The following is a 12176-nucleotide window of genomic DNA, read 5'->3' on the forward strand; positions in this document are numbered from 1 at the left end:
AGTAAACGCAAAAGAATTAAGTGAAATTAATGTAAATAAGTCCATAAGACGAACTGCAGCCCAAATACACTTTTTAGAGTGTGGAGCGCAAATTAAATTTGACAATACTCAACACTAAAGCATACAATGTAACACTAATTACAAGGATTTGATTTTACTAACTTAAAAAAAAAAAAGTATTAGACACTGCCTTTGCAAACACCTGATCTGAAGTGACTCGGTTCTGTGTCAGGAACAGCCCTCGTTTGTAGCATACATTATGTTATTTAATGCAAATACAGGGTTAAAAAAAAAAAACACACACGGCTGCAGGTGTGTATAAATTATCATCTGTTCTCTGCTCACCTGGTTTTTGGCGATGTCGTCAGCCACTCATCGTGTTTCTCAAAAGTGATGAGATACGCAGCAATCTCCTAGACAGACAGAGAAAGACAGAGAGGTTATATTGGTGTGTGTGTGTACATCCCCGGCAGAGTGTGTGTGTGTGTCACAGGGAGATAACACATAACAAGTATTTCCAGATGACCTGCTGATGCCCACAGAGAGTGTCACTATCTGATTGCCAAGGTGAGGTTCGGCCACCTGATTGGTCACAGAGCAGCCAGTGAGGAGGCAGATACAGAGAACAGACCCCCAGGGCCAGCAACCAATCACACTTCACTTTGCCTCTTCCACTGGGGAGGAAAAGCTATCTCCTAAATACACACACTCGCACTATATAAACACACACACACACACACACACACACACACACACACACACACACATATATACTGTATATTCACATACACAGGGGGTGCAGGCCTATAAACCTGCTCAGAGAGTACGCTGATAGGAAAAGTTTTCTTGCACTTTGCAGTTTGCCATTCAGATAAAGCCTCTTCCTAACTCCACTCTTAATTCCTCCGGCTCTCATCTTATTTCCTCATCTCTCCTCTTCACAATTCTTCTCTTCTTGCTCATGTGAATCCAACAAGGAAAAGGGAAACTCGAATCATACAGGTGCATTTTATCGAGAGCGGGGGGAAAACAAAACATCCACACACACACACACACACACGCACACACGCACAAACACAGACATAAAGAAATGCATCCAAAAGCAATTGCTGTTTGTACCTCACGCTTTTTAGTTGCTCGTGCAACTCCGCCTATTCTCTTTGCTCGCTGAACTTTCTCACCTCTGGTTTCCTCCTTCAAACATCACTCTCTATCCGTCTATCATCGACTCCCATCTCACCCACTTGTTGGGAAAGACTATGAAATGTAAATTATCCTCTTAAGGCAATCAGCTTTTGAAATGTGGCACAAAGCAATAGTGAGGACGACATCAACACTCCAGCACTCCTTCATCTGCCCCCTCAGATCAACAGTCTCCTCTCTAGACTTTCTTTCTCTCTTATCCTCTGTCTTGGTGTGTGTGTGTGTGTGTGTGTGCGTGTGTGTGTGTGTGCGTGCGCATGTGCGTGTGTGTGTGTGTGTCCCAGTTTGGCATGAGAGCTCCCCGGCTCGACACTGATATGACAAAAGATTTGAGATGTGGAGGGGGAAGGAGGTGAGAGGGAGAAGTACAGAGCAGCTGGAGGGTGCTGACACTTGACTGGATAGGAGTTTTTTGTTATCCTGAGTTTGATCCTCACCTCCCAGGCCCCCCACTGGCTCATTCAGAATTTATATCGGTATTTATATATACGTGTGTGGGTGTGGGAGAGACTGCTATCGCACCCTTCATAATTATCAATAGCTGGCTTGAGAATGTGTCTGTACAAGGTAAATAAAAGGCTCAGAGGATAGAGTCTGTACATGAATACAAAGAAGCAAACACACCGCTTGAACTTTTTCACATTTGCAATTTACCAACCACTACAGGGTTGGGGTATAAGACTTAAAGAGAAAATCTTTTCACCACCCTTTCCCCCCCCTGTAAAAATAGACAGAAACTATCTTTTAAAAACAGTGTTTTATTTTTATCAGTCTGCGAATTGATCTGAATTTAAAGTCGAAATAAACAGAAGCTGTGATGCATCTTTGTCACAAAGATGGTAACTCTCAGTTGGGCTAACATCACTCTGAACTACGGAAATCAATTTATCGCCCAGTCCTCCCACAAACTTCAACATATATTATTTGGATCAATGTGTCGAACCAAGACAAAATGTTGGAGAACTAAAATGTGGAAGAGAAAGGACAGATGGATTCATTTGCATTGCCACTTTTAATATGACACCCCAAAATAAAAATCTAATGCAAACAACTTCCTCTGGAACAAAACTTATAAATAATAACACACCTGAGTGTAAGGCCTCAGGTGTGTTAGAGTACCGTAGTGAACAAACATCATTATGAAAACCAAAGGAGAAACTTGACTGGGTTTGGTTAGGGCTGCAACAAAAAGCTATTTTACTAATTGATTCTTCTATTGATTCTTCTGAAGATTAATTGATTATTCAGAAAAAAAATATTGGGATATTTTGCAGATTTTTTCTTTAACCACTAAAGCCTTTTATTACGATATTAAAAATACACAAAACAACGCAAATAAACATTTTTCAATTACTTTTTTGAATATGAAAATAAACATTTTATTACCTAAGATTCAATAACGGCAATTATTTAGCGGGCACTTGATCATTTGTAGCAAAGGATGCATCTGCAATTTAAACAATTCTGTTTACTAATATGTTTATATTTTTCTACTAATAATTGGACAGCAAAACAATTATTAACAGGAGCTTCTTTTTTTTACGCACTTTGAACCAGGTGACATTAAAATCATGCTATTTGAGGAGTTTTTGGTAGAACGTATTTACAGGTAAATGTTTTTTATTATTATTTTAAATGCAATATGTGTGTATTTTTTTATTAGTGTTAGCTTAATCACTGCTCTGAGTGTGTTGTTCTTTCAAGCAGCCATATTTAGACTACTCAAGCTGGGATTCATTGATTACTAAATCAATTGACCATTACTTCAATAATCGAGTAATTGCTATTGGTCTTCAGAGGAGCTGCAGAGATCCACAGCTCAGGTGGAAAGACTACTGTGGTAATTACATACTCCACATATTTAGTTTTTGGGGGAAATAGGCAAAAATAATCCCATTTTTGAAAGTACACCATGAAATGTGATGTTTACACTCTGTCACGGACTTTGAGGGAGAAAAACCAAACATGTGGAGGGAGGCAGTGCTCTAGACAAAAAAAGACCCAAATTAAACTTCTTTGACCTGCTTGTAGAAACACTTTGTGTGGCAGAAAACTGACGGTGTTCAACACCTTGTACACAAAATCTTCAAGGAGAACCACAGGGAAACGGCAGCAGTAATGGGGAAGCTGGCCAGAGTTGATGAGAAGATGGATGAAGATAAATACAGGGCCAACCTTTAAGAAAACCTGTTAGAGGCAGCAAAACACTTCAGGCTGATGGGGCGGAGGTCACCCTAAACACACATCCAGGGTGGATTGGCTTAAATCTCACATCCTTCTTCTGAAACTCACAGTTATGTCCGACTTTGTGTAAAATCCCTAAAAACCACTTCAGTGTTTGCTTGTAATGTTACAACACTTGAAAAAGTTCAGTGGCGAGATTACTTCGGTGAGACTCCGTAGCCATATGTTGGCATAATGACACACACACACATAAGCACACAAGGAGTGCCTCATTCATTTATGCATCTATTCATTAGCTGTGACAGGCAGCCACCTCTCCTCCTCCCAAACCACTCCGCAGCAAGTCAATATCCTATACAGCCTCCACGGCTCTGGCCAGGCACTCGGGCTCCCCTAGTGACTGTCAGCCAGCGGGAGGCGGGAGCAGAGAGGAGAGAGGGGGGAGGAGATGAGGAGCTGGAGGAGGTGGGGTGGACAGAAGGATGGGAGGATTAAGACAGAGAGAGGGAAAGAGAGAGACTTACAATTAAAGGCCTGCCCCATAAGAGCCATTAAAAAACCAGAAACAGAGGAGTCAGCTGAAAAAGGCAGCCCGACACACACTATACAACACACCCACACACACATGCACAAGCACACACTGCTGCTGCTGCTGCTGCTGCTCACTCCCCCTGGCAGCGAACACACACACACACACATGCCCATGTGAAGAGTGACAGAAGTGAGTTGGTGAAGGTCGATCCTCAGGAAGTCACAGTTATTGTCCCAGTGGAAGGAAGTGATGGAGCACTGTGAGCATGCCTGGTGACACGCTGACCCTACAGGAATACTGTGAGTGAAGGTGCATGTGCGTGCATGCGTGTGTGCGTGTGTGCACATGGGCTGGGAAAGGCATCCTCCTCCAGGGATCTGCTCGAGAAACCCAGACGTTCTGCATGTCTGTGTGCAACAATACATTAGCAATACATTACGACAGGCGCTCAGATGCACACTCGCTTTCCCCACCCAACACACACCCATTTCTGCTGGCTGGCTGCTGTGCATGTGAAAGCGTGAAAGAGAGTTACTTAAGAAATATCTAACAAAGCAGGGAGCATGAGTGGGAAGTTAGATTGGAGCGAGCACTGCAGTTGGGGAAATCAGCCTCCCACTCACGCTTCACTGAGACCATCTCCCTCCGAGAAACTGGTGGCATGTACAGAAAGGCAGCCACACAGACGCGCGTGTGTACATACAAACACACTTACAACGCCTTGGGGAGGTTTCCACCAGGAAAGAGACTTTATAGGTTCACCTACACACCCGACAGTCCCATCCAGGAGCTTCTCCCAGGGATAGTCACTTACCAGGGTCTGGCCATGGGCTTGTATATATATCTATATAGAGAGATGTATGCATGTGAGAGGGAGCTGTGTGCACGTTTGAAGCCTAATGATGAGCATCACCCCGACAGAGATCTGGGGAAAACAGAGCTGTCTTCAAACTGGAACTGTCACATCCATTCGAAGTGCCTCAAATGAAAGCCGCCGCTGGCTCACAACAGAAATCATTTGGCATTGAACGGTTTATTTTGGCAGAACAGGAGGTAACAAACTGAAGTGTCCTTTCTAACTACACAATCCATACCTGCCTCTCCTCTTGGGCATGGCAAGTCCCGCATGTATGGATGCGTGTGTGCGCGTGTGTGTATGTGTGTGTGTTTAGGGGGGAGGGGGGAAGATCTGCATTAGCATTAAGACCAAGAGAGGTCTGCTGGTGCGGTGATGTGCTCCAATAGCACCTTCGCTGGGTTTCTCCTTTCCACAGTGTCCCTGCTGATGTTTCATAATGACAGGCAATGTCTACAACGCTGCCATCCTATATGGCTTTATTGTTGTTATTATTATTCTGTGGATTTCCCTGTGGTGTTTATTCTGATCCAGTCTCGCATTTAGACAGATTTTAATCTTTTTTTTTTTAATGATAGACTGGTGTAAAGTGATGTATAACTGTGAAGTGGAAGGAAAATAACAATGTAAAAGGTGTATTTGCATTTAGCCATTTTTACTCTGATGGTAATCCTAAATAACATCCAAAGGAACCAATAACCTTCAGAAGTCTCCTAGTTAAAGGCCCTCCAGAGTCTTTGCATGTCTATGAGATTTGTTGAAAGACATCACTAAACACACAGCCTCATGAAAACCAAAAAAACTATTAGTCATTCACTCTACAAATATGGTCTATATGGAAGAAAGCCATTGTTGAAAGAAAATCATGATAAGTCATGTTAAAAGCTTTAAAGGATCAAAGAAAACAAGTGACAGAAGGTGCTCTGGTCAAATGAGACACACATTTTATTATTTGCCCTAACTGCAAAGACTGTACCAGAAAATCCTGAACTCACCATTTCCACTGTGAAACCTGGACATGGCGGCATCATGCTTTTCTTCAGCAAGAACAAGGAAGCAAGTCAGAGTTCAACCAAAGATTGGTGAAGATGAATACAGGGCAATTATGGAAAACAACGTCCTGAAGCTGTAAAAAAAAAAACTTCAGCAAAAGCAAAAGCCAGAGTTACAACGGAATCATTGACATCAAGCTAGATCAATGTGGTAAAATGGCTCAGTCAAAGTCTAGCCCCAAACTCAGATGAGAGCTGTGATCAAATTCGCATAAGACAAAGGCTGTATTCTGCTACAAGCCGGTTTTCCAGCCTGACAACTATCAGCAGTACAGTTTGAAAACAACATATTACTTTGCGCCTTATGCATTCTAATATTGTGGCAACACATTGAATTACTGAATTGCAAACTGTCCAAACACTTCATTACTTTTTGGTCAAGGTTAGTGAAAAACCCAAACTGTCCAAGTTGCCGTTCTATTTTAAGGTCCATTACTCTTAAATGTTTTGAACAGGAAGTCATATTTTCCCTAAAACGAATATCGTTGTTCAAACAGACTGTTACACTTTAAAAACCAAGATGTTTTATTGTATACCAGATCAATACTGAGTTTTGTACTGTGTGTCTTTAACCATACTAATTACGCTGTGCAGCTCTCAACGGAGAGAACAATGAATAATGATGGGATCATTTTGCTCAGTTAAAGCCGCACAACATTTTATCAAGTCCATTGTAAACTATGAGAAATAAAGTGTAGCTTGTAGTGCACTCCCAAACTGCCTTGCTCCCTGCTGTGTGACTTTCAAGAGCCCTTACATTACCTCTGCTGCCTAATACAACTGCTTAACGCTGTTTCCATAACAACTGTTGCAAAGCCCCTGATCAGAATTCCTCTCGAGCTCGCCTTGTGTTTATCATATCAACACCTCATCACTCTCTTAGCTACATACATGCACTCAAACATGGCCGTAAGAGACTTCTGCACACAAGCACAAATGGATTACTAGTGTAGAAAGTTGTTGGTTGCAATGAAATAAATAACATCATCACTCGTTTGGGTTTTGTCTGTTTCCCCCTGTTTGGTCTGTCAGCATGTACAAACACAGAGAACTGCTCACAGAGACACGCGTGCTAAATGCTGGCCCGTCGGCGGCGGGTAGCTAACGTCTGACCTTCAGCGGTGACGAGTCTCTGTCGCCTAGTTAAGAAAGAGACGAGGATCACATTCATCTTCGTCACACATGATTAGACACACAGGTACATGACATGACAGGCACAGATGTGACTAAGACGCGTTCATGTACACCTCAGTAAAAGTGAACACACTGACTTTGACAACTCAAGGGTCACTTCAAAATACCCTTCCTGATCTGCTGTAAGCTCTATGCCACGTTGTAATATGAATCTTTTTATGACTTGCTCAGGCTAATCGATTGAATAATCGCTTGTAACTGCTGATAGTGATGCGAAACATCACAATGTGATTTATACACTGGAACGTTTATATGTTTGAAACCGTAAATGTGAAAACAAATGAGGGTTACAGAAGCAGTTGTGGACATTTTTGGTCTCTGTCTCTACAGACAGTGAAAAACACTTGTATTCCAACTGCTTTACTGGCTAAGGTTACATCCATATTCTCTGGTTACCCCAAGTCTGACTCTGATTGGCTAAACAGTCCTCCTTTATTTTCTTTCTTTTTTTTTTTTTGTACAGGAAACACAGATGGCTAAGGAGCATGAATTTGGGCTCATTCAGAAAGAACCAGCAAAAAAAAATTCTCCAGCTGGGAAGAGGGCTGATTAACCTTGAGATTCTGTTACAATAAATAGTTTTGCTTGCATTGTACCCAACCTACATTTTTCTATTTCAAAAAGCACTCTTCTTTCAGAATAGGTCTCTCGCAAAGGTTTTTTGTTTGTTTTAATCCTGTGATATTGCCAGTCCTAAGTGACGGATCTCTCATGACACCTCAAGCTCGCCTGAAATTTGATGATCAGCCAACCTGTCGTCGCCGAGGAGTTTTAGTAGGGGGTTCATTTAAGGACCCATCAAACCCATCAAGATGCACTGGCAGACCAGCTCACAAAGGACTGTTTTCCCTTTCAAGACTCATTTATGATCAATATTTCTGTAGCTATGCTGCCAAAGGTCCATTTTTATGCTTAGCTGTGTGAAATTAAATTTTTTTTTTTCATTCACCTTGTGTACTGGGTCATTTGGTTGCTTCCTTCACACCCAACCCATTTCTGAATCCAAAGTAAGGAATCACTAAAACACCACTGGACCTGAGCCAGAACCGGCATCTGCCACTCGCAGTTATCGCTTGGCCAAAACAACAACTGTCTCTGCAGGGTTTTACCCGAGAACCAAGCCACTGACAGTACAGAGGGAACTTCATGCACTGCAAGTCCAGTCGGTTTCACGTGGAAGAGAGAGCAGCCCAGTTTTGAAACCAGTAAAGCAGTCTTTTAATTCTTTATAATGGCGGTTCATTTGCTAAAAGCTGACATTTGATCTCTCTGCCCTATTTTGTTCCCTCTTTCAGACTGTTAGGTATTAGGAGTCATGTACTACTTTTTGCACACAGGTCAAGAGAGTCTTAGAGTTTGATTCAGTGTGGAGCCTGGTGCCTACATGGATGAATACTTTTCATAAAAATTAATTCACTTTCACTCGTTCTCCTTATGGTTTGACCTTTTTACTTCCCCTTTTTCGCGCCTCTCATCTGCTAACTTACACAGGTCTGCGCGGTGAAGGTGGCAACACAAAGATACACCCTCAAAGTCCACGGAAAGTAACACAAACTCTTTCAGTGGAGACTTGAGAGCAAGGAAGCGCTGGCCTCAATTCACCAGGGGGAAACATCAATCGCATTTTTCTAAAGACTTCTTTTTCTCGCGCGCCTGTACCTGTCCTCTTCTTCCTCCTGCCTGGGATTTGCATTTGAGGAGACGGCCTCCTCCCCCCCTCTCTCTTGGTGGGGAGGAGACGGGTGGGGGGCACATCAAAGACGCCAACAGGTGTGTGGTGTCGAGCACAATGCTGGGATCCCCCGCTGCACTAGGGCGTAATGGATGAAACCTGTCAGAGTCCTCAAAAACTCCAGCAAAGTTAACTGGAAGAAGGTGTGTGCCACACACACGTTCAGGTTTGTATTGAAGAGTGTGAGTTTCTGCCGGCGGGAGGTGGGAGAAGACAGAGAGAGAGGTAAGGTGGCGAGGGGAAGGTGGCGAGGGGAAGGTATATCGGCGAAGGAGTCTCCAGTGGTTGTGTTAACCCCCGCCTCAGCTCACCGTGAGTCATTCCGCCCTCCGAGACTCATCTCTGCTCCGCGATTGTTGATGTTTTTGTGATTGAGGAGGTTTGCATGCTAAGAAGAGACGGAGAGCCGCAGATACGAGACAGAGAGGGGGGAGTGAAAGAAAGTGTGTGCCACCTCTCATTGGCATAAATACTTGTTTACAACGAGACATAAATTGGCACCCTGTCAGTCAGCCTCTCCATTTCTCTTTGCTCTAACTCCTTTGCTCTGTTTCCTCTGCCTCTGTGCGGCTAAGTGTATTATAACACTCCCCGGTTCAGCCCTCTCTCATTACCATATTCTAATTACATTCGTTAAGGGGAGCATTTGGGAGTTTAATGAATAAATTTGAAAGATGGGTCTCTGTGGCGATCTTTAGGTTTGTCTCCTCCTCAGTCACCTAAGAGTGGGAGTCAGTGTTCCTGCACAGCTTTAAATGTAAAATCCCATGCTTTCCAGGACTCACATTTCCAGAGTTTTCACTTCTTTAGGCTAGTTTAAAACTACAAAAGTGCTTCTACAGTGGTCATGTTTTAAATATGGAGCATGGAAAAGCTAGGAATGAAGGAAGAACACAAGGAGGAATCAGAGGTTTGATACAAGGAAGGAAGATAGGAAAGAAATCAAATTATATGAGGGAGGATGCACCAAAGGTAGAAAGCAGGACAGGACAAAAGAAAGGGAGATAGTAAGAACACACAGAATAAAAAATAAAGGATGGACTCATGGGAGGACGCAAAGGCAAAAGGAATGAACGACACAAAAAAGGCTGGAAGTAAGAACCAAGGAAATATAGATTAAAAAAAGTAGGAAGGAAAAAGGTAAAGACACAAGCGAGGTAGAGAGGAAACCCGAGAAAGAAAGGAAGAAGGAAAGGAAGAAGGGAGTGAAGTGAGAAGAACAGAAGGAATAATGGAAGGACAGAATGCACGACAGGAGGTGAAAACAAGTAGCAAGAATGGATAATATTTTGTGAAACATCCAAATTCAATGGAAAAAAACAAGTACTTTCATCACCACCTATATGTTCCACATTTTGCCTCAGTCTTTCACCACTGTGCAGTTCTGTTAAAAAATAAAATAAAAAGATAGATTGATAGATTTTAACAAGACTTGTTTTAGCTTATGCCATGTTTGGATCTGTTCAATGTGTAGACAGCAGAAGCAGGCGGTTGAGAAATGCTGTTCAGTACGTGTGCTCTCTCTACAAATATCTCACAATAGCTCCATTTCAGTAGAAACAAACAAATCTAGTTAACTCCAGAAGCTTGTGTGGACTCCTGTCTCTTTATAAAAAAAAGAAAATCAATTCAGAATTCTGTTTGCTTCTGCCAAGTAAAGATTTCATGTCATTTGTTTGTTGTTTATGAAAAAAAAAACAAAAAAAAACTTGGAGCCACCCATGCTGAAGTCATGAATATTTAACCCATCTCAAAACTAAAAGCAGAAACTGCCAAAGACAAGCACCAAATTACAGATGTACAAATCGTATACAATCTCCGATTTAACAGAGACAACAGACCCAGGGCCTTTAAAACAGGAGGTGGGTAAGTAGAGGTAAAACAATCGTAGGCAAGCGTTAGCATTAAATCAACCCTGCCCCTGTGACAGGCTTCTTCCACTGTTGTGTGGTTTTTGATTTGTCTCTGCCTGGAACGGAGCCCTGGGCACTAGACCTGCGCTCACTCTTTCAGGGTATTGCAAAAATGTGATATACCCTCCTCACATGGTTTAATAAAATACATTCTCCACTCTGATGATTGCCAGCTTGTGCTTCAAGGAGTTCAGCAGTGAATTTGCAACAATAACCCAAACAGTTTTTTTTTTCTTCTTTTCTTTTTTTTTTCCCTTAAAGCTTGGAAAGGGATGTGCTTTTACTTGGCCACTTGCCAATGATTACTGACAATTAAACAATGCCACAAGCAGCGAAGATGAAGAATTTAATTTAACCTCTTGCCCACAGAATTTAATTTGACCGCGACTGCAATTCACTTAAAATGAAAATATTTTCATCTTACTGAATAGATTGTTTGTTTTTTTTTAAATCCCAGACCGACATTTATTCATTTTGTCGCTCACGTAAATGCAAAAAAAAAAAAACAACAACAACAAAACCAGGCATTTGGAGGCAGCAGAAATTAGCTAATGCCTGGAATTTTTTTGTGTGTTTGTTTCATTCTCAATTCAAGCGTCCTTAAATTTGCCTGGAAGCGGTGAATTAAAAACAGGCTGCACTCATCCATGGCTAACTATATACAACAAGCTCTGCAAGAGACCATTTTGGTTAAAAATGTGCTTGCCTTTAATTGTTTGTAAGTGTGTGGTATCTTCTTCACATAATGTTTGCAGTGATAATTCACTGTGCATGGAAGAGCCCTCTGCCATCACCTTCCCTTCAAGCACTGTGACTCATGCTGTGGGTGCTAGCTTTCATTTTAACCTCTATATAATGCACCATGCATGTATATAAATAAAAAAACAAGAGAGGATGAGAAACATTTTCACTCTTTAGACCAGACACCAGGCATGTGTGTATCAGGTTGCTTATGGAGGATGCTTTCTTTGCTTTAGTCTGGTTGTTTTCCATCCATTAACTGCATGCAGCACTAATAGAGCTGTTTAATAATTGCTAATTTAATGTGGCTTTATAGATTGAAAGAAGAAACAGACATCAGTCATTGCCTTTTGGGCTGTTGTGGTAACTTTCCACCTCATAAAAACTGTAATTGACTGTGACTTTTAGTGACATATGCAGGTGGGAAGAGCCAGTAACCTAGAGCCTGAAAAAGAGAAATTAATGCTGTCGTGCTTCACAGAGTGTTCATACCTTTTGAATTGTATCCCATTTTGTCAGGGATTTAGAAGTGTTATCTTATTAAACAATGTCCGAAGCCTTAAATATGTCATGTACCAACTATACCGGGGCGAAGGTTCACAGTCCAGCAGGACCAAATACAGCCTGAGCTGCAGTGGTTTCAGTCTGAAAGCTGCTGGCTTTGGCAAAAAATAATAAAGAACCAACTAGTGTTTTTTAAAAGACACATATAACAAATGAAGGTCTTAGCAATTTATGGAATAACTACATTGAAATTCTACAACTAACA

General features: G+C 41.9%; 1 protein-coding gene across 2 annotated transcripts in view; it reads right to left on the reverse strand.

Annotated features, from left to right (window-relative positions):
• Positions 1–12176, reverse strand: part of LOC103464925 (calmodulin-binding transcription activator 1) — an 89923-nt gene that overhangs the window by 43168 nt on the left and 34579 nt on the right. For both annotated transcript variants that reach the window (XM_081607288.1, XM_008409339.3), the window contains exon 4: positions 346–413. In XM_081607288.1, the coding sequence (XP_081463414.1) occupies positions 346–413 (68 nt within the window). The remainder of the gene's footprint in view (positions 1–345; positions 414–12176) is intronic.

This window comes from Poecilia reticulata, chromosome 5 (genome assembly GCF_904066995.2).
Source record: "Poecilia reticulata chromosome 5, P_reticulata-male-v2, whole genome shotgun sequence".
NCBI classification, from domain to species: Eukaryota; Metazoa; Chordata; class Actinopteri; order Cyprinodontiformes; family Poeciliidae; genus Poecilia; species Poecilia reticulata.